Source organism: Nestor notabilis, unplaced genomic scaffold, assembly GCF_000696875.1.
Source record: "Nestor notabilis isolate BGI_N333 unplaced genomic scaffold, ASM69687v1 scaffold2157, whole genome shotgun sequence".
Taxonomy (NCBI): domain Eukaryota; kingdom Metazoa; phylum Chordata; class Aves; order Psittaciformes; family Psittacidae; genus Nestor; species Nestor notabilis.
In genome coordinates, this window is record NW_009935878.1 from 66,509 (window position 1) to 93,472 (window position 26,964).

General features: G+C 41.3%; 1 protein-coding gene across 1 annotated transcript in view; it reads right to left on the bottom strand.

The window, feature by feature from the left end:
* The window catches only part of LOC104408418 (obscurin-like), a gene marked incomplete at both ends in the record, with an annotated part of 134,901 nt that overhangs the window by 66,264 nt on the left and 41,673 nt on the right, over window positions 1-26,964 (bottom strand). Inside the window, 14 exons of the mRNA XM_010018025.1 lie at window positions 590-862; window positions 1,540-1,812; window positions 11,484-11,753; window positions 14,596-14,868; window positions 16,073-16,339; window positions 17,558-17,824; window positions 18,383-18,649; window positions 20,510-20,773; window positions 21,114-21,380; window positions 22,071-22,334; window positions 23,770-24,033; window positions 24,573-24,836; window positions 25,130-25,393; window positions 25,720-25,983. Of these exons, the coding sequence (XP_010016327.1) occupies window positions 590-862; window positions 1,540-1,812; window positions 11,484-11,753; window positions 14,596-14,868; window positions 16,073-16,339; window positions 17,558-17,824; window positions 18,383-18,649; window positions 20,510-20,773; window positions 21,114-21,380; window positions 22,071-22,334; window positions 23,770-24,033; window positions 24,573-24,836; window positions 25,130-25,393; window positions 25,720-25,983 (3,741 nt within the window). The remainder of the gene's footprint in view (window positions 1-589; window positions 863-1,539; window positions 1,813-11,483; window positions 11,754-14,595; window positions 14,869-16,072; window positions 16,340-17,557; window positions 17,825-18,382; window positions 18,650-20,509; window positions 20,774-21,113; window positions 21,381-22,070; window positions 22,335-23,769; window positions 24,034-24,572; window positions 24,837-25,129; window positions 25,394-25,719; window positions 25,984-26,964) is intronic.

Consider the following 26,964-nt stretch of genomic DNA (forward strand, 5'->3'; position numbering starts at 1 on the left):
TGAATCATGGGTCTAAACTGCCCCATGAGGGAATTAGGGAACTATCATTTTTCTACTTGTGAAGTACTCCAAGAGTTATTAATTCTTGTATCTCTGAAGCACAAGGTGTATGCTTCATGTTTCTCACCCACATGAAGATTTTAATATGCAACTCATTAATGTGGAAAACTAGTTGTCCTGCACTTGAGAAGATTAGCATATTTCAAGGGATTCTCTGCTGCCCTGGCTAATTTTTCCATGTGTGCTCTAGTTCAGGTCCCTCTCATGTCCATGTTTGCTGAGGGTGACGCTGAACTCTGAGTAAATTGGTTTCCATCAGACTCTATGTTACATTTTACAAAAGACTGCAGCTAAAGGAAGTTGGTGAACATCTTTACCAGCACTAGCCCGATACAACTTTCTACTGATGAGATGGACTATTTTTGGTCGAAGAACAAGTACCCAAGCAGCATCTGCTCCCACTAAAACCACTAGCTTAGAACACAAGGCAAAGATAAAAGAATCAGCACAAAGATTAGAAAATTCAATGTTGTAGCTTGATAAAGTCTGAGATTTCAAGTGCCATTGGGCTTGAACAACAGACACTCACCTATCACAAATAACTTGGCTGATGCAATTGCTTCCCTCGAAGCAAAAGTCACCTCTCCAGAATGATGAGGTTGGGCATTTTTCAGGGTAAGTTTGTATTTGTTTCCATCTGCTCGTACCTCCCAGTCCTCATCTGACTGGATCTCTACATCATTGCTATACCAGGAAACTTCAGTAATTGGCACAGCTTCACTTAAAATGCAACTAAATGTAGCTTTCTCCCCCAGAGGGACTTCTACATCTGTGAGAGGCTGCAAGATTTGTAGGCGCCATTCTGCAGACAAAAACAGGTGGAAAGCCCCTCAGTTACAGGAATAGATAAAAGCAAGCGATTTTGTGAATATTTATGCTGAAGCTCTGGACAATCAGGCCTTGAAAACCAAGGTATCATTAAAAGAGAGGTTACGTATATTGCTAGAACAGAAGGTGTCACTGGGGACTGAAACTTCAAAAAACTTTCAGGAGCAAAACCCAACATAGCAATGTATTTCCTTCCCAAGTAGCAGAAAAACACAATGGAGATACTATGTTATGACTAAGGATGGCTGTTCTTGTACTCTGAAGGGGTTCTAATCCCCACAGGGGTCTCCAGTAATGGCATAAAAGACAATCATGCAGAGATAATGTTTTTAGTGATATAACTCTCATCTTTAAAGGCCTCAAGTACTTATAAACTCAACTCAGCAGAATAATGACAACTGTAAGACAGTCCTTTGCTGATAACTCATTATCAGCTGATGCTGCTTATATCCATGTCATAGCACATGGAACAAGGGGAAAAAAAAAAGGAAATTGTAAAATATCATCCATTTACTGTGCGGGAAGAAGATTTAGGTAAGAAGCAAGTAGCAAATGCAATTTTTCCTCTCTGCTACTCGTTGTGTTTTCCTTGCTCATTTGCTCTTTCCAACAAGAAATGTAAGACTCCCTGTGCATGAGCGCTTCGATTACCTTTCACTGTCAGGAAGGCTGAGGTCACTGCGTCACTGCACATAAAGGTCACCCTGCAGCTGTCCCGGGGAGTTAGGTTCTTCAGCAGCAGGAGATGCCTGAGCCCATTTTCAAAGTAAACCATTTCAGTATTTTCTGTAGTTTTGGCAGGTTCATCATCAATCAACCAGCTGTAGTTGTAGCACTCAGGCTTAGAAAGATAACATTCAAACAGGGCTTCCCCTCCTTCCACAGTTTCCACATTCTCCAAGCCCTGGACAATGCTGTTCTTGGCTAGCAAAGAAGGACAATGAACGGTATTAATTGTTTGGCCATGCATATCTGAATTTTAACAAGCCTTGGAGCACTGGATGATTCCCACTGCTGGAAAGCTGATGGAAAGGATGTGGATGTGATAAGCTGTGCTTGTAGGTTTAATTACTGATTTCAACCACTCTCTAACACAACACTGTATTTTAAAAAAATTAAGTAGTGAGATGATAGTTTTAAAATAACTATAAACCTCTAAGATGTCTCGTATTTCATCTAGGCTTCCACCTGAAAACTGATTTCTGTTTTTACAAGTAAAGAACAAAAGGGTGGTGTTTATATGAACCAGGCCAATAGTCAATAGGAAGGGGTAGCTCAGGAAGATAATCAAATTCCTCTGTCCCACAGTAGGGAACATTTCCCACATATGTTCCAGGCAGCACAATTATCATCATAACTGGGGAGATTTGAATCCATTGACAGCACATGATAAAATCTTTCTTTCTTGCAAAGCAAGTATGAGAGAATATTATAGGTGGCTAAGCCATAGTGACAGTAATCTGCATTAACAAATCTGCCTCTGGGAAACACACAGGAAGTTAAAATCTGTATTAACAGTATTTTGCATGGTAGATTTCTGAATTATTACAGAAGCTCTGTGATAATGTATTAGGTTTATTTTCACATGCGTGTGTAGTGAATTGTGTGGTCAGAAACATGCATGTACTACACAACTATTTGCATGCATTGGTTGGCATTTCTATCAGATTGATACAAAATTAAATGTGGGCTGGTGCATGCCAATATAATTCGTATCAGACCAGCTACATGGACAAATACATGCACTACAGTGGGAACACACACTGGAGTAAATATAGTTTACACAAATGCCAATACCATACAATGGTCAGCATGACCTATAATATAAACCAATGCCCTGAGACATTCCTGTTTAGATCTCTGTAACTATTATCTGGAACTGTTCTAATCAAAAAGAAAAAAAGAAAAAAAAAAAAAAAAAAGAACAATTTATTTAATAGGAACACCCCCCCTCCATCATGAATTACTAAAAAAAAAAATAAATCTGTACTTTATAATAATAATACTTATGGATAATAATGAGGGGTTTGTAAATCCCTGGAGGAAGTATAATTTTGTTAGAACAAATGCAAGCTGTTTATTTGTGCACTTTTTGAGCACTGGTTTCCCAAACTACAAAAACCAGCTAATTGTAAATCCTACCTCCTCTGGGATGCTTTTAGATTACGCTCATTAACATCTTTTAAAATCCCTAAAATGGAAAGTGCCTGTCAATGTAGAAAATATTTTAATAAATAATACCCTGCTCTTCTGTACTAACAACTCCGGTTAAGCAAGAAGGCATAATTGTCACAAATATTCCCAAATCAAATAAGAACCACTGCTTCATTGATTACATTGATCCACCTGGTGACCAAAACCATAAATTCCATAAACAGCAGAGGTAAAAAAAGAAACATCAATATAAAATTGTAATCCTATTGGTAATATTTTTATTCATTGTTTCTCAGGGCCCTCACAAATGCTGATGCCAAGTGAGAAGGAGGGTAATCCCTGAGTGATCAGTATTTGAAATAAGTAAAATACCAAGCTACCTTAGCTTAGCTGAAAAGAAAATGAATTTACACGCTACCCATTACTGTGTGTAAAAAGCACTCTGTAAGAGCAAAAGTAGTTAGATCATTTTTTTGGACCAACATTAATCCGTGATTTTGCAACAATTCAGCAGGACATATCCCATTACACTGATGTTCCAGTTCATTTTAGAAGAGGCATGATGTGCAAGTGCTGCAATAAGTCAGCATTAATTAGAACTAAGCTTCAGTCAAATGCTGCAGTTTCATATTCAGTTCCCATTAACTCCCAACTACTTGTATCATCATTATCAGTACTGGAGTGGACACCAAAAAGTGGGTATCTTGTGTGTCACTTATTGAGAGGTGCTGCCATGATTTTTCCACCTCTTTTATTTGGAACCCATGATAGTCTTCCTCTTTGGCTGGAAGACCTCACCTTGAACATCAAGTGTAGCCATCACTTTAATGCCTTCAGCTTCACAAGAATAGATGCCAGTGTCTTCTGGTACCGTAGGTTTAATTTTTAGCATGCTTACATTCCAGTCCTGATCGATAATCACTCGCTGCCCATCTGCATGTATTTCCTGATCATTTTTCTTCCATATGGCGTGTACTGGCCTAGAGTATTGGCATATGAATTCTGCTGTGCCATCTTCATCAACAGTTATATCCTGCATGGGACTGACCACTTCAATGGTTGGATCTGTTAACCAACACGTCAGGAAGGACATGCATTAGTGGATCCTCATGGAGATTGCAACTTAATGTTTTTTGTCAAGCACAGAGCTTGTGAGGAGCAAGCAGAATGGCAGTGCAAGCAGGAAGCTGACTGGGCACACAGTGGATTAGCAGTTTAGTCTGTGCTTGTGTCAGCATCAAGCAGGATTGAAGCAAAACTGGTACATTAGAATATAACAATCACACTGGAAAATGGGCCATCAGCAGTTAAGGTTTGTGCTTTAATAGTCCTGAATATGAACTTCTGTGCATAACGTCTGCTGGAGTTCCCTCCAGGCTTATTTTTTCTCCCAGCATTGCTGAAATCCTCTAGACTGGGAAGCACCAGATGTGAAACACTTCTTCTCAGAATGTGGCAGGAGCACAATGTGAGACAGAGAACTGCAATGGATGGATTGCTTTGAATGGTTCCTTATAACTGTCAACCTCATATAGCAATAGGAAAATGCCACAAACTCTACTGAAGGTTCCGTGTATGAGCAAACTGCAACCACTCATTGGAAAGAAATGCAGCACTCAAATGCAAATGCTCATTCCTGTCCTGTGCTGGCTACATATCAGGAGTCATTGGCAGCATGAGGAGCAAAGATCCAGGACAACTGCAACAAAAAAGAGCACTTCACAGGAGACAGGTACTTATTGTTTTGATTAACCATGTGTTCCTCTGCAGCAGAGACATAGTTTGGGGGAAAAGTAATACGATTTTCTTTACAGCAGCTGAAGGCAGAGATGTGGCATGAATCATTGCAATCTCAGAGAGCCTATAAAATGGTGAAAGCAGCTGGGTATGCAGCTCCTCTGAAAAGGTGAGATCCATGAGGCTGCTTTTAAGTATGCAGTCTTTTTCTTAAAATACTAGTTCTGCTTCTTGGGAGGTAGCCGTAAGGCACAGCAGATATATCTAACCTCAAAATATTGTGAAAGCACCTAAGGAGTTCCTCCTGAGATGTCAAAGTGAACCACCCACATACAACTGCAAAACATATGCTAAAAAGAAAAATCTCAGAGAAATCTGAAAATGGAACTCTCCTTGCAACATCTTTCTCAGCAGAACTATGTCAACTTGCCCCTCAAATTGATAGGGCTACAATGGGATATAAAAAGATGACAGAGAAAGCTGATCTATGTCCTTATCTTTCAAATAGCTGTTCTGATTATAAGCCAGCTACAATAAACTACACTGGACCTCTGTCTGGAATGCTCCTCTTGAGACTGGTGAAACAGGCTGAGGATTTGGGATGCTACTAGCAGACTTTGGGAAGCAAACATGGTTTTCCAAATGTCTTTTGGAAACTTGCTGCAAGGCTTGATCCTGCTCCTTAAGGCTTCTTCTGCCGCTTCCTCTGCCACTTCCTCTGCCACTCTTCCAGCATGTGTGTTCATGGAAAGAAGACATCAGTGGCAGATTGTGGGGATGCTTTGGTTACACCAGGACTGAAGAAACCAGGAGGTATCTGTGCAGCTGGGGAGTAAAATACCATCTCCTTTCATAAGATACTGATGTGCTCCTTACAGCAAATGTCACCTGTGGTCTTGGAGAAGGAAGGTGTCCTGGTTCCATTGTCCCACTGCTCTTTGCCACTACTAGGCTAAGACCTTGGTGGCTCACTGATGCAGAATGGCAAAAAGCTCTCTGGGACTTGGGAGCCAATGTGTACACTGGAACCTGGAATTCCCATGCTGCCCAAACAGGTCAGCAAGTGGCGGCATCTCCTTTAACCTTTTCCATTTTCCCCCACCCATACAGGAAGATGCCATCACGCTGTGCCACTGTATGAATGCAGTTGTAGAGCAGTGATATTGTGAAGGCCCAACAAGGAAAGCTGTCATGTGGTCTCACTTGCTATAGAATATATCCAGTTACAAGCATGCTTTACACCAGGAGAACAGGCACATGAAGTAGAGAGAAAAACATTTTGTTCCCTGATGAAGAACAAGGCATGGATAGCTAGACAGACTGAAATACACCTAGGTCAAAGACAGATCTATTTTTAAACTTTCGGACAAAATAAAGTGCTTTAAATTGGCTGTTAACACAAACACAAATTTTACTTTCCTATTAAGTCAAGTGTTACTGAGCATAGTATAACTGGGGTGTTATTTAAATACCTTTCACATTCTAATCCATTTATAGTCATATACTACCATGATTCATGTTCACATTAAGAAATCCTGCCTAGACAGAAGTACAAAATATCCACACACATATGTGTGCTAGCATGAGCTGTGGGACTGGCCTAAATTATTTCCAGAGGTCCCTTTCAACATCAATAACGCTGTGTTATTGTGAAATGAAAACTTTTCAGGAGTCCTTTATTTGACTGAGTAGAATATCTAATGATGCATTTATTTTTACTTCCTGTTTTAGGCCCACTGGAGTTCTTTGCCTGGATAACTCAGAACCAGATTCTGTCTCTGAAAATGCGAAACTCAAAATTGATACAAATGGACATGGGATTTGTAGGGCTTGCACTCTATGTTGTTGCTGCTTCATTCTGATATTAGGAAGAAGTGAATTTGGCATTTTATCTGAGAGCTAAATGTTATGAATGTACAGGAGACATATACAGAGAAGGAAATATCAACCACCAACTACAATCCCATACTGTGGATCATTCATATTATGACAGCTCAAATTATGGTCTACCACATTATGGTAGTCCAAAACCAGACAGTTATAGCATTGGTGTAGATTTCTATAAAGAACTCTTAACCCTTCATATCTCCATATATAAAAATCCCTTTTCCAAGCTAGGAATAAATATTATTTTGCATGAAAAATAAAAGCTTTTCCCAATGGCTATAAAAGGATTGGATGTGAAGGAGCTTGCTTTATTGAGTCTGGAGCTCAGTGTTATTTGCAGATTGTAAGGCTACCCTTACCAAATGAGAAAAATATTTATCTAACAGACCAGAAAGCTTTACTAGTGCAGTGATGACCATTACTATTCTGGCAGTCAAAAAACAAGGTTCATTTTGTCACTGTGTTACTGCAATGTCATGCACCGTCGGTTTCCAGGAAGAGCTCTGGAGCCATCAACATAACGTCCCAAAGTCTTGTCTCAGGAACATACTGAGCTCAGCACCAGTAGCCTAGGCACGGAGCATCACGGTGGTAATTTTATGAATTTCCAGTTACATAATATTTGTGGTATTACAGAAACAGTTGCAGGGGGAATAAAAGAAATCAGGTGTTACCACAGCGGTTTATGTTCAGCTCTACTTAGATGTCAGGAGAAAGCAGCAGCCCTGATCCTGCAACCCTTCCTCACCCAAACCACTCAAAAACAATGCGGTTGTACCTCTAAGGCTTCTGGCATAAGGTACGTGTGACTTGCAGAAGTGGAGGGTTGCAGAACGCAGAAGAACTGTTAAGGGATTTGGTAAGGGTACCCTGGAAGGCAGAAGCACTAGCACACTGAGCAAGTCCAGAGGTGGCCATGTGTTTCTTTCTAAGAAATACCTTTGACTAATAATTTAGCTGTAGATATAAGGGACCCAGCTCTGAAGGTGACAGTGCCCGAGTCATGGCACGCCACGTCATTTAGGGTTAAAGTGTGGATTATCCCGTCCTGCTCAGAGATTTCAGTCACAAAGTTGTTGTGAAGGGGAGATCCATCAAGCCACCACTGCACGTTCTTCACGCCTGGGTGCGAGAGCTCACAGGTGAATGTGGCTGACTCACCAACAAAGACGTCTGTGTTCTTTAAACCAGAAACTATGACTGCTGCTTCTTCTGTATAACAGAGCAAGAGAAGGTGCCAAAGGAAAAAAAAGCATGAACACATACATGTTGTTTCCAGCAGACTAGCCCAAGCAACAGTGCAAGTTGTCCAGAAGAGTTAAACTTGTAATGCTGTTCCAGGGAAAAAAAAGAACTAAAATTTTCTTTAAGGGATTTAGAAATCACCTTCCATTCTTCACTTGCTTGCAAGCACATTGTGTGCGTCTGCAAACACTGTTTCTTTGTGAGGAAATTCTACTCCAGGACCAGGACTCCAGTCATGATTGGCTTTCCTGTGCGTGGCAACCATCTGCACTGACATTGTATGAGGTGGGAGGCAGAGAGGTAGCTTAAGATTTAAATATTTATTTGCAGTACTTTAAAAGAATATTAAGAGTATCAGTGATAGAAGCTGTAATCAGTAATAACAACAATTTCTGTATTTTTCATCACCACTGCTCAAGCAAATAGTTTTTCAGCAGTACCACCATCTACTATGGTATGTAGTACAGTCAGTACTTTGAACTACCTTAACTTATAAACGTTGGTCCAACCTCAGCCTGGAGGTAGGAGTTTATCTCAACATTGAAATCGGAAAGAAATGAATGGACTTTCAACTGTTTGCATCTGAGGCAAGTTTGGCCAATTACTGTCAAAGATTTTGGAACAAGAAATCCAGGCAGCAAAATCGTAACATTTCCGCCACATTTCACCTTACCTTGCACATACACAGAAGCTGTAGTGATCTCGTATCCAGTGCTACAGGTATAATCCCCACAATCATCAGGCTCTATACCATGAATGATCAGCTCAGCAATTCTGCCTTTCAGCTTCATCTCGTACTTGTCACTGGGCTGAATGATCACCCCTCCTTTTCTCCACTCAACAGGGGCATCAGGCTTGGAGATCTCACAGTGCAAGACAGCTGTTCCCCCTTCTTCAGACTCTACGTTTTTCAGCTCTTCGTTAAACAGCACAGGTAGTACTGTAGTAGAGAAGCAGCTCCATCAGTGACACTGCTCAGATGTGAGAAACTTGCTGCAACTTATCCAGCTTGGCAGTTCCCCTGTTTCTGAACCACAACTTGTCTGTTGGCAATGCCAAGTTCAGAGCAGGATTTTGAGTCGTGCCATAGCCAGGCACTCATCAGATCATCCTCTGATACTACAAGGGTGTCCACTGCTGCTCCATAAAGTATTGCCATAGGTCACAGGACCTCTAAAGGGGGTTCATATGGGCAAACCCACAATTTTCAGTGTGAGCAGGTAGAGGCACAACAGTACCAATCACAACATTTGGACATTTAATTGCTGAAACCACACGCTCTGAGCAGGAGCTCATTATGATGGCTAAACTCAGGATCAAGTCAATTTAGTATAACCAAGCACTCTTAATATAAAATGAATAAAACTATGAAATCCAAAACCACAGCCACAAGAAAAAGGCAGAGAGCCACAATTCTTGGGCTGCTCAGGCACAAGTAGGTATAATGGCTTAATTTAAAATAGGTGTGTTCTGTGTATGGTGAAATACTCCAGTCTCTTATAAGTTTTCTAACTGCTCTTGTACATACTTGTCATTAGCAGCAGCTGTAATTTTGCTCCCAGCTCTCACAATGTGATCAAAATTGCAGCTGCAGAAATAGAATAGGGTTTAAAAGCACTAAATTCTTGTTTGAAGAACAGATTGCAGATCAAACAATTTCCTGCAGTTGTAATTCACAGATTGTTCACAAATTATCAGATTTTTTAATGATAATTCAGTGATAAAACTTCCGTATCACCCCTATGGAAGGCAGCCACAGCCATAACTTCTCTGCCTTCAAGCAAGGCTTCTCCTACCTTTGACTTGCAATGATGCAGTGGTCTGCTGATCCCCCGAGTCACATGTATAATCACCAGCATCCTGAGCCTCAGCATCATAGATGAAGAGCTCAACATGTGTCCCCTCTTGCCGGATTTCATACTTGTCACTTGACTGCAGCACCTTATCTCCTTTCCTCCATTCCACAGGTGCGTTGGGTTTCGTCAGCTCACAGTGTAGCATGACTGTGCCCCCTTCCTCCACCTCCTCGTTTTTCAGCCAGCGTTTGAAAAGCACAGGCAAGGCTTGAAAGGGGAGATGGTGCAAAGAGAAAAAAAAACGGGTGAAATAAAAATAGAAAATAGAGGAATGTTTTGCTTTTAAGGTACTGAGAACGCCATTCATGAAGTTCATGCACAATTCTGGCTGCATTGACCTAAGAAGAGGTAGGCATCCCTGCTCCTGTCAGTCTTAAGACAGAGAGAGCTGCATTTCTCTCCCCAAATCTTAGACTTCTTTTCACAAGGAATTCCTGAATAACTTCAATAATAATTTCTGAAGCCCGGATGGTTTTGCGTCCCCAAAATAAAACCATGGAACAGGATAAAAGCACTCAAAGAATATATACCTGCAAACTTAAGGCTTCAGATCATGAAGCTAGGCATGAATTCCAGAATAATTAAGTCTGACAGGACCTTTGGTGGTCTTCCATGGATGGAGATTCCTCCACTTCTCTGGGTCCCAGTTCCAGAGTCTGGCCACTGATTAATTGTGAAAGGTTAGGGTTTTTTCCCCAATCTGGATTTCTTCTGTTGCAGCTTGCACTTGTTGCCTCTCATCTGTTTTCTGAGCAAGAAAAATCTGCCTCTTTTTTCTGTAGAGCCTCATTAGGAAGCCATAAACAACAGCAATGAGGTCTCGCCTCAACCTTCTTTCCCTGGCCTGAACAAATCCAGCTGCCCTGTCCTCTCCTTATACATCATGTGCATCCCCTGATGAACTTGGTGGCCTATACTGTACTTGCTCCACTACCTCAATGTCTGTTTTGTACCACAGAGCTCCAAAAATTGATACACAGACCTCTCACCACTGCTGAGCAAAATGGAAAACATACCTTTAACCTCTAACCTGGCAGTGGTCTTCCCATCAGCTGTGTGGCAGCTGTACTCCCCTGTGTCTGCACGGTTCAAATCGTGAATGACCAGCACGTGCACATTCCCCTCCTGCTTGATGCTACACTTCTGGCTGGAGCGGATCACGGATGTGCCTTTCTTCCACTCCACTGGGACATCAGGCTTGGACACTTCACAGGATAAGTGAGCTGTGCCACCCTCCTGTAGCTCCAAGCTGTGGAGTGCCTTTACAAAGGTGATCGGAGCAACTGTGGGGAAGAGGGTACCAACACTGCTGCAACTGCTTAATTCAGCATTGCCCCCCAGATCAGGACTGGGTGCCTATTTGTAAGAGCAAGTAGTGACAGGACAAGGGGGAATGGCTTTAAAATGGAAGAGGATAGAGACTTAGATCAGATATAAGGAAGATGTTCTTCCCTGTGAGGGTGGTGAGGCACTGGCACAGGTTGCCCAGAGAAGCTGTGGCTGCCCATCCCTCCTTCACTCTGTGGACTATAAAAAGGACTGAAATGACTAGCTCAGCTGTATATCTCTGACTCTTAAATGCCTAAATTAGGTTAGCAGAATCTCACAAATTTTCCAAGGACCCCTCCTCCCAAATACACCTCTTCTGAAGCTAAAACAATGTTGACAGTGCTCATCAGTACCTGCTCAATCCCTCTTCTTAGGATGGTTGCTCACCTTGAACCGTTAGCTGTGCTGCTGAGGTATGCTGCCCCACTTTGAAACTGATGGGCCCAGAATCTTCTAGTGTCACCTTCCTCAGGATCAAAGTGTGACACGTCCCTTGGACTCTGATCTCATTCATTTCATTGGATTGCAGGGGAACATCCCCCAGGAACCACTGGGCCTCCTGAGTTGTTTCCCGTGACAGCCTGCATTCAAACACTGCATCTTCTCCTTCACGCGAAGTGACATCCTTCAGCATCTCCACTATGGTTGCTGCTGGTTCTTTATGGAAAGGTCAACAGAGTTTGATACCTACTTTCAAGTGATGCTTCCTAGGTTAAACATTTTGTTATGCTCTTTCTTGGCAGTACTATATTTTTTGAAAGAATAACCACAAAGCGCTAAGCAATAAATGCATGGAAATGTAGTTACATGGGCATGTAGTAACATGTTACATTCTTACAAATGCGTAATGTACGTGTACATATATATTATGCACATATATATGATAGTCTACGAAGTCTGCATGTTATACTGCATTGTGTGCAGTATAAATATAAAATATATACTTATAATGCAATCTATGTATTGTGGAAACATTGTCATCAGATTTTAGTGGGTGACATTAACATTAAACCACAGAATCATTGACTAAAGACCCATTTCTGATTCCCTAGAGATAACTGACCCAGTTCTTATCCCTCTGAAATCACTCTTGTTTCTGAGATTCCCATGATTCAGTTTGTGCACTGGGCAATGTCTAGCTGCCAAATTACTTCATCATGTGCCCCTGCCACAGTACCAAGCTCTGTTCAGCCCTTCCCCATGCAAAGCCCCACCTTTCACGAGCACAGATGCAGTGGTTTGCTGGTCCCCTGAGTCACACATGTATTCCCCAGCATCAGCTTCACTCAGGTTGTGAATTGTCAGCTCAGCCATAGATCCAGTTTGATGCATCTTGTATTTGTTGCTTGGTCGCAGCACTGTCCCGGCCTTCTTCCACTGCACAGTGGCATTTGATTTTGAGATTTCACAGCTCAAAGTAATGGTGCCACCTGCTTCAGCTTGCTGGTTCTGGAGCGGTTGTGTGAAGGTTACTGGCAAAGCTAAATCAAGATAAATCAGAGGAAAAGAAGTTATGTTTCACTGATGACTGTGTCATTAAGTCTTGTGTTTAATGAAACTATGGTGCTATTACAAAGTAGGTCCAAACTCAATTCCAAAATTACTTTAAAGCCCAAACAAGGAATGACAAAAAATGCTGGATTTCCAGAAGCACTAAGCACTCTGCACTCCTCAAGAGTCACTGGACACCTCTGGGAATGTGTTTCTTCTTACAAAGGAGCAGTCATGGATATGGACTCTTGAGCATCTAAGTGCAGGTATCTCCAAATGGGTATCAAAGGCACAATTCAAAAGCCTACACCTGATGTCTAAGTTATTGGGTATTTGGGAGGTGTATGGAAAAACATTATATGCCCTTCATTTAAAAACTGGACTCAGAAGAGAGATGAACTATGAAAATCTCTGTACTGATGTGTATCCGTGATGGGTTAAGATAGGGTTTTGATGGGTTGATTTACAATGTGCCACATATAGAAGTATAGCTCCTCTTGGTTTAGGACAGTGCATAGAGACACAAACGGACAGCCACCACCAAATAATCCACTTAGAGTACAACTATTCTGGTACCATTGAATCCTGGATTTAGTGTGATAGCAGGTAGATGTGTGCCCTTCATGGGAAAGCCCTCAAGGGATATTTCAAAAGATGGCAGTTCCCCAAAACATCCTGGCTCCTCTTTATTTTTGCTGATCTTATATCTCAGAAAGAGTCACCTTAACATTGTATTGGTACCAGCGTGGATTTTAAAAAATTAATATATTGCACATTAAACCTATTTTTAAGACCCTAGGGACTGGAATTATTTAGACGCCTTACTCCTCAGCTGAAGTTGAGTCCCCAAGTAAGTTTGAGCACTTTACTCTTGAGCACCATTTTCCCAGATGGAACTCAAAAGTTGGTTAAGCATCAAAAATGGTCTTATGCTAATTTCAGTTTCAGCCTTGGTTTTCTGAGTGACAGAAAGAGGCCCTTGGGTCTAGGATTGTGGAAGCAGTTACTGCATTTGGATCTCTTCATATTCATTGCTCAGGACACCACAGGACTTAACTTCTGAAAGCAAAAGGACTTAGCTGCTTTATGCCACCAAAGTACATGTGAAATCAAGGACAGTAGACAGCACCCTCTTGCTAGTGCTAAGCTACGAAGTGGAACAAGTTTCTCTTTTTAAAAAGAAAACGAAACAAAACAACCTACCTTTAACAGTTAAACTGGCTATTGTTTGTTCATTTCCATTATCACAGGTATATTTGCCAGAGTCTTCTGGGTTTAAGTGATAAATCTTTAAAGTATGGATTGTTCCTTCCTGCCTGATTTCATACTTGGAGCTTGGAGAAATCACCTGAGTGCCCTTCTTCCACACCACCACAGCATCAGCCTGGGAGACCTCGCAGCAGAGAATGGCTGTTTCTTCTTCCTGCAGTTCTATGCTCTGTAATTTCTGCTTGAAGACTGGAGGTGGCACTGAAATTACAGACACAGCAAAGGCATTTACAGTCATCTTTATCTTGTTTCTTTGTGGTGATAAAGCCACAGCTGAACAGTTATGTATAAAAAAACCCCACTTTAATTTCTGTGTTTTATATTGTGGGGTTAAAGTAAACTTCAAAAAGAGAAGAAGGATGTTTGACTGAGAATTTCTTCAAAACAATATTTAGAGAAAGAAAAAGGAAGTTTTTCTTCCAAAGGAGGAAAAAAAACCAAACAGGAAAGGAGAAGCAATGAAAAATAGAGAATCTATCTATAACTACTAGAGCCAACCTAGTAATTTCTTTTAGAAACCAGTTAGCTTTGGGACCCTGGTGACATAACCACTGCCTATCCACAGACATGACAGTCTATGAGACCGTATCAGTACGTTATGTATGCTGTGAAGCACAAGCACCCTACTTACATAAGTTAACAAGGAGTGAATAATGGCCTTGAATTTACTCTTATCATAAGCAAAAATTCACCTTTTCTCATCAATCTATTCCTTTCCCACATCACAGAGAGACCTTACCTTTTACCATGAGCTCTGCTGTTGACATGTGGGGTCCCACTCGGAACGTGATGGTGCCGATGTCCTGCTCAGTCACCTTCCTTAATGTCAGAGTGTGAATCTTTCCTTTTTCCACTGAGATCTCATTCATTTCATTATTTTGCAGAGCAACACCCTGTAGCTTCCATTCAACATCCCTTGCATTCTCGTGAGAAACCTGGCACCGAAATGTAACATCATCCCCCTCAAACACCACCATGTCCTTTAGGCCACTCACGATGGTCACATCAGGTTCTGTAAAGAGTCCATCAGTCAAGCCGTGAAAGGGGAAACATGGATCAAATCACAGAATCATTTAACAATGTAGGTTGGAGTGGACTTCTGGAGGTCATCTGGTCCAACCACTGCTCAAAGCAGGACTAGCCTACAGCAGGTTGCTCAGTACCTTGTCCAGTTGAGCTTTACCTCCAAGGATGGAGATAGCACAGCCTCTCAAATCATGTCTCAAACTATACTGGCTCACTAATCCTAGCGTACATGGTAACATGGCCAATATTTTTCATTCAGGGGTTTTATCACTTGCCCTTTCTAAATGATACACTGCATATTGATTTTTATTTTATGTTTAATTACATGTTTGATACTGTAATTGAATGAATAAGGCATAAATGCCAGATGCCAAAATCAGGATTTTGAAATTCGTTACATTTGCACTTAGATATTATCAGAGAATAACATTAAAACCTGATCCCCTCTACTGTCTTTTTGCAAACAAAATTGCATATACTCTGTGCTGATGCTCCAGACTGGCTGGGATCTGGTTGGCTCTGTGCTCTCAGCAGGACTTACTGGATTAGCATGAGCACATTTGCACTTCACTTAGCTTGAGTCCAGCTTCTAGGACAGCTGGGCCCCTGTGGATCTGTGCAAAGGTCATACAGGCAGACTGCAACAGGCAGAAGCTGTATGTACCCTGAATCTGCTGGGGAATATCAGAGGAAAAGCAGTGCAATCTCCATCTGAGCAAACACAGTACATATTCATGCAACTGAGGTCACCATCAGCATGAAAAATGGTGCAGCTGGGCATGACATATCTACAATATCAAGTAGCCTGTAGAGATGCTGGTGGTGATTGTTCCACACTCATGGTCCTAACTGAGAGCAAGCTCTGTCTGTAACAACATTAAGGCCAGATGCAGTCGCCATGTGGCTGGAAGCTGGGGGTGAACCATCTGTTCACTCACATGCATATGATGTCAAACAAATATTTCAAGCCATGAGTCAAAAATTACAGTTGCCTTATCGTCTCCTGTCCACAAAGCAAATCTTTGCTTTGGTGCATTCACTGACCATGACTTTTTTCATGATACCCTTTCTGTGCTCTGTGTTTATCACAGTAGTTCAGCACAGTCATTTATCACAATTGGTAACAATCATGCTGCAAAATCTTAGCATCCAACACTGAAAACCCCCTTGCCCAAATAAACGGGTCTTACCTCTCACGGTCAGTTTTGCAGAGCTCGTCTCATCTCCAGCCTTGCAAGAATACTCTCCAGAATCACCAGCCTCCAGGCGGTGAACACGCAGCTCATGGAGGGTGCCATCCTGCCACATTTCATACTTGGAGCTTGAGTGAAGGAGCACTCCATCTTTCCTCCACTCCACTTCTGCTTTGCTAATAGAAATCTCACAGCGCAGCCTGGCTGTTCCTCCTACTTCCACTTCTTCATTCTTCAGGTGCTGCTTCAGATGTGGTTTGATGGCTGCAAAGTGAAAATTAATACTTGATGTTTTGGCTTGAATGCCAGGTCTGCACAAGTCAGCACGAAGCACCTGGGGCCTGGTGCTGCAGCATGAATTTGCATGAGGTGGTTATGCAATAATAACAACCCTTTTTGCTCCATAAACACATCTACATTATGTATATATAGACAAAGAGAGGATCAGAAAGTTCACCAAGTGTGTTTGTTTCCCATGAAGTCAAGGACATCCACATAACACCCTTTATACGTCTGCTCTGGATATTGGAAATTCCCACACATGTAAAGAGCTCTGGTGAGCAAAACCTGGTACTTTCTGATTAAATCTAGAAAAATCTATTATTTTTTATAGAAATACTCATGACTTCAACACTCTAAAGATGTAAAGCTTCAAACACATTTCTGATTTCTCTGCTATTTTCAAGAACCTAGACGATCAACGAGTCCTTCCAGATGATGCACCAACAAATGGACCACATTTATTCAAGCAGGGCATGGAACAGCTCAGACAACAGCTTGTCACTGATGAAAACTAGAAGGGAATATCCATCTAGTATGTGTGACAGCAGTTGTATAAACAAGAATCTCAGTGCTTGTGGTTCCTCTGTCTAAACCCTATTGTGATACACGCAAAGCAATCACAGGGCTCTTTCATTTGTAGTTGACCCAGTGGCTGCTGATGCAGTCTGAAAGGCTGTGGATTAGGTTAGAGCCACAAGTTCCACCCAGCAGTTTGAGATGACCACAAACATTTCACAGACAGTGATTAATCACAGGCAGTATTCCTGGTTTGTGTAAACACCGTGTTCTCAGGACCTTCATAGGGAGGCATTACAGAAATTGAAAATAGTAATTTTTTTAAATGCTTTTGTAGATGACTTATGATTAGTTATTGATTCAACTGAGCCAGCAATGAATGCAAAGTGCAAAAAATAAAGATCTATTAGAATTCAAAATCCCCATGATGCAGAGTTTCTTGCTTTTATCATGTAAGAGGAAAGGGTCAATACACTGTATGCTGTGCTTTAAAGGCTTAAACAGACATTCTACAAATCCTGTCCCACAAGATCCACTTTTCTATATTCTGGCTTATGACTGGGCGCCTGTTTCCCTCATTATCTTAAGTTCTCGGGGGGCTTAGTCACCAATAAAGAGAAGAATATAATCACACAATTTCATAAATCCCTTCTATCCTTTCTTGCATCTTGATGAAATGCTAACCATTCACTCTGAGGAATGCTGAGCTCTGCTGGTCTCCTGTATCACATGTGTAATCAGAGGCATCTTCTGGTTCTACATGATGAATCACAAGTTCAGCTGTGCGACCACTTAATTTAATATCATATTTGGCGCATGGGAAGATCTCCATGGTGCCTTTCCTCCACTCCACTGTTGCATTATCCTTTGTTAGCTCACACTGGAATTTCACCACAGCTCCCTCTTCTGCCTCCTTGTCTTTCAGCTCCTTTTTGAAAAGAACTGGCAGAGCTAAAGGGGAAGGAAAAAAAAAGAAGCAACAGGAGCTTTTATTGAAGCCTGAGTCAAGTCCTGGTTAACACAGTTAGACAGACACTTTGGAGAACAAGATACTGTGCTTCAAGTGCTATATTCCTAGGCAGGATCCATGTTTTCTAATTTGCCTGGAGCCTCTAGGAGATCTTGCTGTGTTAAAAGCAGCCATCTGAAATTATAACATTTATTTCCTTTGTTCCGTGACTCAAATCCTTGCCGGGGTGGAATTTTTTTAGTTAATTTATCCTTCAGTTGCGCTAACAATGGTTTCAAGAGTAACGAAGTTCAAACTTCATGAACAGCCTTGGCAGATCAGGAACATCATTGTCAGTCTTCTTCCAGGATTTGGAAGAAAATCTTTTTTAAAATACGTAAACCATGTCATGTAATATCCAGATATTATGTTAAAGTATTGTTCTTTTTTTAATTTCTCCCCAGCCATAAAGCAAGAACGTATTCCTCCTTAGAAACCAAAACTCAAATCCAGCACTAGAAGAACAAAGTATCATTCTCTTCCATTCTCTTACAACCTACCTTTCACTCTTAAGGATGCCTTGGTTTCCTGATCCCCAGTGTCACAGCTGTATTCTCCTGTATCTTCTAATTTGAGATTATGTATTAAGAGCTCTACCAGGCATTCCTTCTGCCTCATTTCATATTTCTGGCTGGGCTGCAGCCCTATTCCTCCTTTCCTCCATTCCACTGCAGCATTGGGTTTCGACAGCTCACAGCAGAATGTAGCTGTGCTTCCTTCCTCTGATTCTTTATTTTGTAAGGGTTGTTTAAATGTGACAGGAAGTTCTGTAAAATTTGAGAGGGAAATGTTTTAAGAGTGTTTTGTCTGAAAAGGATCCAATCCTAGCATAATTCTTCAGAAATGGCCTATCCTAATGATTCCACAATACTTGGGCTGCAACTCTCTGTCTTGGAAGCATCCTTCTTGAACCATTATGTGAACAAGAGCTCAGGACAGACGGTGGAGTTAGGAAAGATCTGGTCTTAGAATGGTCCATAGAATGGTCTGGTTTGTGATCTGCAGGAATCAGGGTTTCCTAAAGAAGTGTCTCCATGCCAACTACAGATACTTTAGTCAAAGATCACTGGGATATGTTCTTTCTTACATGGACCCTTGTTCCTTAATAAAGGTCTGCCAACTTGAAATATTAAGTGAAAAGTATTTCCGCCCCAAATAAAGCTTCTATCAAAATATAAAAGATCAAGTTATCACTCAAAAGATTAGAAGAGGCAGTACAGTAAAAGATGACAATAAAGTGGTAAATGGGAGAGGAAATTCAGATTTCCTGCAAGGTCTTGCTCTTGCATGGTAGAAGAGGTGGAGGAAAACAGATGTGGATGCAATTTTCTACACCTGAGGCTCAAAACTTCAAGTAATAATACAGAACATTCAAATATTAAATAAATCTTTTATCCACCAATTACTGCATCTCGTATCATTCCAATCAGGCATTATGCCTGATCAATTTGTCCACTGAAGCAATCAACAACCCCAAAATAACCACCAGCCTGCCTGGCATATTTTCTGTTATCCATTCCGTATGCAGCCACACTCCCTGTACTCGGAAGGCAGGAGGGTTCATCACATTTTTACATCATGATAACATTTAATTGCTTTGATGATGATTAATCACTTCACATACTGCAAGAAGAACCTTTCTAACTTGTCATGTGTCATGCTCAAGTAGAATATGTATGCTGGCATGGATCGGCAGCAAAACAGATAAATGGCGGTAGAGACCACTGAGAGGCTCCTTTCACTTCATGTCTATAGAGCCAAAGGTCAATACTCCACCTACCATGTACAGTAACCACAGCCGTTGTCTGCTGATGTCCAGAGTTGCAGGTGTACGTTCCTGAATCATCCAGTTCTAAGTCATGAATGACCAGTTCAGCAGCAGAACCCTGCTGCTTCATCTCATATTTCAAACCAGGATAGAGAGTAATATCTCCTTTCTTCCACTCTACTGGAGTGTTGGGTTTAGTAAACTCGCACCTCAGTGTTGCTTTACCACCTTCTTCTGCCTCAGTATTCTGAAGCTCTTGTTTAAAAAGTGCTGGTAGGGCTATAAAATAGAAACATATTTTGCAATATACTGCAGTTGGGGCTTGGGAAAGAAAACTAGAAAGAAAAACAAAGCACCAGAAGAGCTTTTTTGCAGATGTCCCTAAACCTCAATGCTCTAGATTTAAAGGCTATTTCCCCAGAGAAGTAATAGAAATATCTGCAGAACAAGAAGAAAACAATTTCAAGAAGTGATGTTTGCCACAAAGTATGTAGCATTTTATTCTAATCTATGATCTAAAACTGGCAGAATATTTTTTCTACTATAAAAGTAGCCAACGTTTCCCTGATCACTGAAGAGGTATGCTGAAGATTAGCAGGGAGATGCAAGAGTTCAGATTCCTCCTTAAAACAGACCACTTGCAAGAGAAATTACAATTATCCTGACAGTAACATACTGACAGAAGCCATTTAGTTCTGCATGGCAATTCCCATTCTCCACCTTCTTCACTCTATTAGGCTGTATAGATCATGCTGTTCTGCATGCCTTACGAACTGTAGTGAGCTCTTCTGCGTAAGTGATGCTAAACCACAGGTATTACTTTTAAAAAATACAAACTTCTATTTTTTTTTTTTTTTACCATTGACTGTCAGAGTGGCAGTTGTCTGCTGATCTCCACACACACAAGTGTAATCTCCAGTGTCCTCCACATCCAGCTCATGGATAATCAGCTTTGTAACAGCGCCATCTTGACTCATTTTATATTTGCTGTTTGCTTTGAGCACCTCCTGCCCTTTCTTCCACTGCACCACAGCAGGTTTAGTCAGCTCACAGAGCAGAGTAGCTGTCCCACTTTCTACAGCTTCTAGGTCCTTCAGGTCTTTTTTGAATTCTGGAGGCAGTGCTGAAGAGTAAAAGAGTTACCACAGAGAAAGTGAATATCCCTTGAAAAGCAGCTAGGTGAGGTCCTGGGGTAGAGGACGCGTGATACATTACTGAGCCCTGATCCAGGTCAGTGGAACACAATGGGAAAATCTCCCCCAGCTTCCCTGGACGCTGCATCAGGGCAAGGAATGTGAGAAGGACCAGCACAGCTGCAGAGGACAAACACCAGCAGGCAACTCTCTTCCTAATTCTAACACAAGGAGGGAGCACAAAAGTAAAGTCCAAAGCAACACAAGAGCCCAAGCAAACAGAAAGGGAACAGGACAGACCATAGCAATAGAGACTGGGGATTACTTTACCATGCACTGTTAAGGCAGCTGTGGTGGTCTTGTCTCCACACACACAGCTATAATCTCCAGTATCATTCAAGTCTAAATTGTGAACTGCCAGCTTCATAACGCAGCCTTCCTGTCTTATGCTGTACTTGTTGTCCGAGGTGAGGACGCGATGGCCCTTCTTCCACTGAACATGGGCAGATGTCTTGCTGAGCTCACACTGCAAAGTGACCATTCCACCTTCAACTGCTTCCTTGCTGGTCAGTTCTTCTTGGAAAAATGGAGGCACAGCTGAAGAATGCAGGTGAAAAGTATTACAAACTAAGGATATCTCCAGGGACCATGAGTAGGAAGTGGCAGGGGAAAGTTGTGAAGGTTATGGAAGGAGAAGGATCAGCAACAAAGAGACGAAAGAGAAATGAAAACATCCTTGTGGGAATATACATATAAAATATAATAAAATAATATATGTATAATATACAGTAGTTTTATGCTGTCCTACTAGCAAAATTGCACTGTCTTCAAGAGATTTACATCTGCTTTCTACCAGGTGAAATTGTAACTAACACAGCCTTGTTCTGGATACTGTGTTTTATACCCTATACTACATTAAAATGGTAGGTACTGAGAATGCCAGAAAGGAATGGCAAAGAATAAACAAATTTGTGGTTTAGAGAATAAATGCAGGAAAGGAAAGACAAAATATTAGTGGGTTTAAATTATAGGAAAAGAATGCCAGAAGGGGAAGATGAAAGGATAGCAGGTCCATGATTAAGGCAAGAAAAAGCAAAAGGATGGCACAGGAAAACGCAGATGGGTATTTTCCAATAAACACAGCCTGCAGATCATCAAACAAAAGGAATACCTTCAAAAGAATGGAACTTCAGTTAATAAGGTTGAACAGACATGGAAAATTGAACATCTTACAATAAAGGACAGATGTTTCCAGTTAGGAAGTAGGAGGGTCAAGATAGTTTTTACCCTGTACTGTTAAGACAGCTGTAGTCTGCTGCTCTCCACACACACAGGTGTAGTCTCCTGCATCCTCCTCAGCTACTTCATGAATCAGCAGCTCTGCCTTTGTCCCTTCCTGCCTCATTTTGAATTTCCCACTTGCTTTGAGAATCCTCTGGTCCTTCCACCACTCCACCGGAGCAGCCTTGGTGAGCTCGCAATGCAGGGCAGCTTCTCCACCCTCTTCTGCTTCTTTATCCTTTAGCTCTTCCTTAAAGAGTGGTGGCAGAGCTGAAGGATGTAACATGGACAAATGGTCATCAGAAAACCAAAATTAAAATTTTAATTTCTTTTTCATGCTTGGGATTATTTGCCCTCATTCCTCCTTTTTTCAACTTGTAAAAGACATGCACGGCTACAGCCAAGTTCAGAAACTCTGAAAGCATTCTTCTTCAAATGTGTCATGGTTTCACTTAAAGTAAGACTTCAGTTCCCTGGGTATCTGTTGTCTTTCATGGTGAAAGAACAATACAAAAAGATATAGATCTCAGGTAAACGGCACTCACAAATAACACTGCTGGATACAGTACTATTTTAACTACACAGGTGTGATTTCTTGGAGGCTGGCATTGATATTTTCTGTTTTGTTTTCACTAAAATTTTATAACCCCACCTACATGAGAGCAGTTGGATTTCAAAATAAAAGTAGTTTTAGTTTTAAATAGAATTTCAAAGGGCCATTATATGTAATAAGAATTTCAGATTCTCACTATTTCCCAATTTAGAAATCATAACCCAGAGACAGAACAACCTAGAGGAAATAACCAGCAGGAAAACTACTTATTAACATACACCCACAGAAGTGCCTTGTGCACAGCTACTGTAAGCAAGTACAGAATACAAATAGTACTCCCCAAATGCTTCAGAAAAGGTCCATGCCTCAGGAAAGCCCAGGGGAGGGTCAGAAAGTTTTGGGAAAAAGCTAGATAGAAGAGAACTGGATGTTTGACCAAGTTTCTCAGAGCCAAGGACTGTTACTCATTAAAAAGGATACTCATTAATTTCATGAGAGCAGAACATGAGTTAATGAGATCATTAACATAACTCAAGGATTTCTTTATGGATTGGTTTATTGGGAGCTAACAGGATAAAGAACATTAGGTAGACCTGATCCCCACATAGAGATGTAGGCATCCTTTAAACCTAGGTTAGGTATAAGAAGCTCTGAAATGGTGACTCTTATCTCATTCTGCATGTCTGACTCGCTTAAAGAATCTGGTACCCCCAGGAGCAACCATGGCCAGATCACACAGCAGCATGACATCTCCTCCGCCTGCTCCCTCAAACTTCATTTCTCCTTTGAGCAGTGCTTGGAGAGCAGAGGACATGACCAACCACACACGCATGTTCTGAAGAAAACTGTGCTTGGCTGAAGTGAACCATGGGGATGAGAGAGGGAAAAGAGCTGGGAAATGTAAATGCCCAAAAGCAGACTTGGACATAAAGAAATATCCTGTTTTCTCCTTTTAAAAGGTGACAACGTAATAACAACCCAAAAATTTGCCTGGATCTATTTTTTCTCAGTAAGAAATGAATTGCACACAGAATGAAGGAAAAGAAAGGGATAAAACCAAAGACAAGCTACTGACCCAGGGCAGAAACAGCTGAATTTCAGAGTGATGTTTATCTATAGCACTAATTATCATTTTTAATAAAGTGGTTTTACCATGAACTGTTAAGGTTGCTGTTGTCTTCTGGTCACCAGACACACAGGTATAATCTCCAGCATCTTCTACTTCTAGATCATGAATGACCAGCTCTGCAGTGGTGCCAGACTGTCTCATTTGAAATTTGTCACTTGCTTTGAGCACTTTGGACCCTATTTTCCACTGCACTGGAGCTGCTTTGGTTAATTCACAACGCAGAGAGACTGATCTTCCTTCTTGGATTTCTTCATTCTTCAGCTCTTCCTTGAAAAGCACTGGCAGGGCTGGGAATGGAAAGCCAATAGACAGTGTATTTAAACAAAGACTTCTGCATTTGTGATCAACATCAGGAAATATCAACTGAAGTTCAAATCTGGGCGAGTAAAGGTATTTGGCCGTTGAGGATGAGGTTATCACTACGATGATCTGGAAAACTAAATCCAGCACTGTCAGTAAGAGAAAGAAGTGCTGAGCTGACAGGTCAAAGTACAACAGGCTGGATGGATTTGAGATGCAACCCAAGGAATTTATCACAGGACCACCCTCCATCAGGGAGCAGGACATCTCAGCTGGTGTAACGGGAACATTTCCTAGGTCCTATTCCCTTAAACTTAAAAGGTAAGTTTGTCTGCATGGAGAAACGGTCATGTCCTGAGCTTCCTTTTCAGGAACATCAGACCAAAATTAAACGTTGGAACAAGTTGTTCTCCTTTCTTGAACACAAATTAATTCCTAGGAAAAAGGTGATAGGTGAACACTTTGTACACCAAAAGGACATCTCAGAGAAACAAAAAAAGAGCAGTCATCTGCAAGATGAATTTACCATTCACTGTCAGAGAAGCTGTGGTGTGTTGGTCTCTACACACACAGGTATAATCTCCTGCATCCTGCAGCTCCAGATCACGAATTTCCAGCTCAGCAAGGGCATTATCCTGACGCATGATGTATTTTTCACTTGCTCTGATTATTTTGTTTCCTTTCTTCCATTGGACATCTGCAGCCTTGGTCAGCTTACAGCACAGAGTGGCTGTTTGCCTTTCCATGGCTTGCAGATCCTTCAGTTCTTCTTTGAAAAGTGTAGGCAGGGCTGAAGGTCACAAAACAGACACAGGGCATTAAAAATGACACGTGGCACACACATGAGGGGAAAGATGGGGTGGTACAGAGGCAGACAACATTTTATGATGGAATGAGTTTGTTTTTCTCATATTTATGTGTTATTGGACAAACCAATAGACAGAAACAGAAAAGTGGTCTGGATGCAACCAGATCTTGGAGACAGCTTGGAAATTCAAACAAATTCAGCCACGCATGAAAACACAATCTATAGTAGCTGATAGAGAAACACAAAATAACACAGATATACATATATGTTTTTACCATGCACTATCAAGGCAGCTGTAGTCTCCTGTTCTCCACACACACAGGTGTATTCTCCAGCATCTTTCATTTCTACATCATGGATAAGCAGCTTCATGACTGTGCCCTCTTGCTTCATTTTGTATTTGTCGCTGACTTTGAGCAAACTACTTCCCTTTCGCCACTCCACTTGAGCAACCTTGGTCAGCTCACAGCACAGAGTGGCTGCTTGACCTTCTGTTACCTCCTCATCTTTCAAGCTCTCCTTGATGCGTGCAGGCAGCACTGAGGATGCAATGGACACAGGGTTAAAATGGAGCAGCAAACACAGCCTCCTGGTGAAGGGCAGAGGTGGGGGAATGAAAGGCAAGCATCAGTGGGGAGCTGTCTTTAGCTTTATCTCACGTACTTTAAGGAGCAAACCCTAAAGCCTATTTATATATGGATGGGTGAGGGGTTTTCCCTTATATCACAAAAAGCAATTTCTCATGACCACGACATATGAAGTCAGACTCAGAGGAACTATGCAGAGATAACAACGAACATGGAGAAAAGATGAATTCATACCATAAGCTCGATAATGAGGACATCTAGATGAAATTGGTTATTACCGTGTACTGCTAAGGAAGCTGTGGACTGCACATCCCCACACACGCAAGTATAATCACCAGCATCACTCTCATTTAGATTATGGATCACCAGTTCTGCAGTGACATCCTTCTGCCTCATTTTGTATTTCTCACTAGGTTTGAGTACTGTGTCCCCCTTTTTCCACTCCACTGAAGCAGTCTTGGTCAGCTCACAGCGCAGAGTGACTATTTTACCCTCCATGGCTTCCTCATTTCTTAACTCCTCTTTGAAGAGAGCGGGAAGGGCTGGGAAACAAAGGAGCAAACGTTTTTGTGATAAGCAGTTGCTGGCCACAAAGAAAAAAGATCCTGATATTTACTATTATCTATCTATGCCTAGTTATTGACATGAGGATCATCTCACAGAAGAAACTAATATGCATCATACACACAGACAGATTTTATACAGTGGATATTTTTGCTGATTGATTTAGAGATGTATGGAGAATAAACAGCAGGAGGGGGGAAAAAATCCACGTACAGCCAAAAATGTAATTTTCTCAGTAAAATTAAGCCTGGGAAATTGATATAGCAGGTTACACCAAGATCAGTAAAAATAGCTAAAGGAAAAACTAAAAAGGTTTTACCTTACATGTTAAGGATGTCTACAGACATAGCCTGAGAGTTAGAATGAGGCTGAAGAGCAGAATCAGAGAGATCTCTTGAAAGTGCTTTGGTAATAATAGAAAGGAAAGAGAAGGACGATATCTCCATTGTGGAAATCTGCTATTAGATCTTCTCCTAACACCCTATCCCTTTTGGAACAACTAATAGAATCATTCAAAGCATAGACTGAAACCAGGACAGACCAGATAGTACCGTGGGAGCAGTAGGATGGGTCAATGTCTGCTAAGTATTTGGAATGGGGTGGGAACCACTTTTGGGTATAGAATATACAAAAAAACAGCAGAATCTCCAGTTTCTGGCTCTGACCAGCAAGAAATAAATGTTTTAGAATATGGACGAGAAGCATAATTGGGCAGACACCGATTATGCAGAAGGAGAGCTCATGGATTTTAAGACAAGTAATGATGGAGAAGAGCAAAAGGAAATTCTGTGAGTAACAATAAAAACAAGCTTCAAAAACTAAAGAATTGTTACTTAGGATCAAGCAGAAGCAAACTTAAAGGACAAGGTAGTTTAACAGAGTGGAAAAATTCTCAAAGAAAAGGCATAATGAAGGGCATAATTACAGAGACTACCTCACTCCAAGAACCATCAGGAATG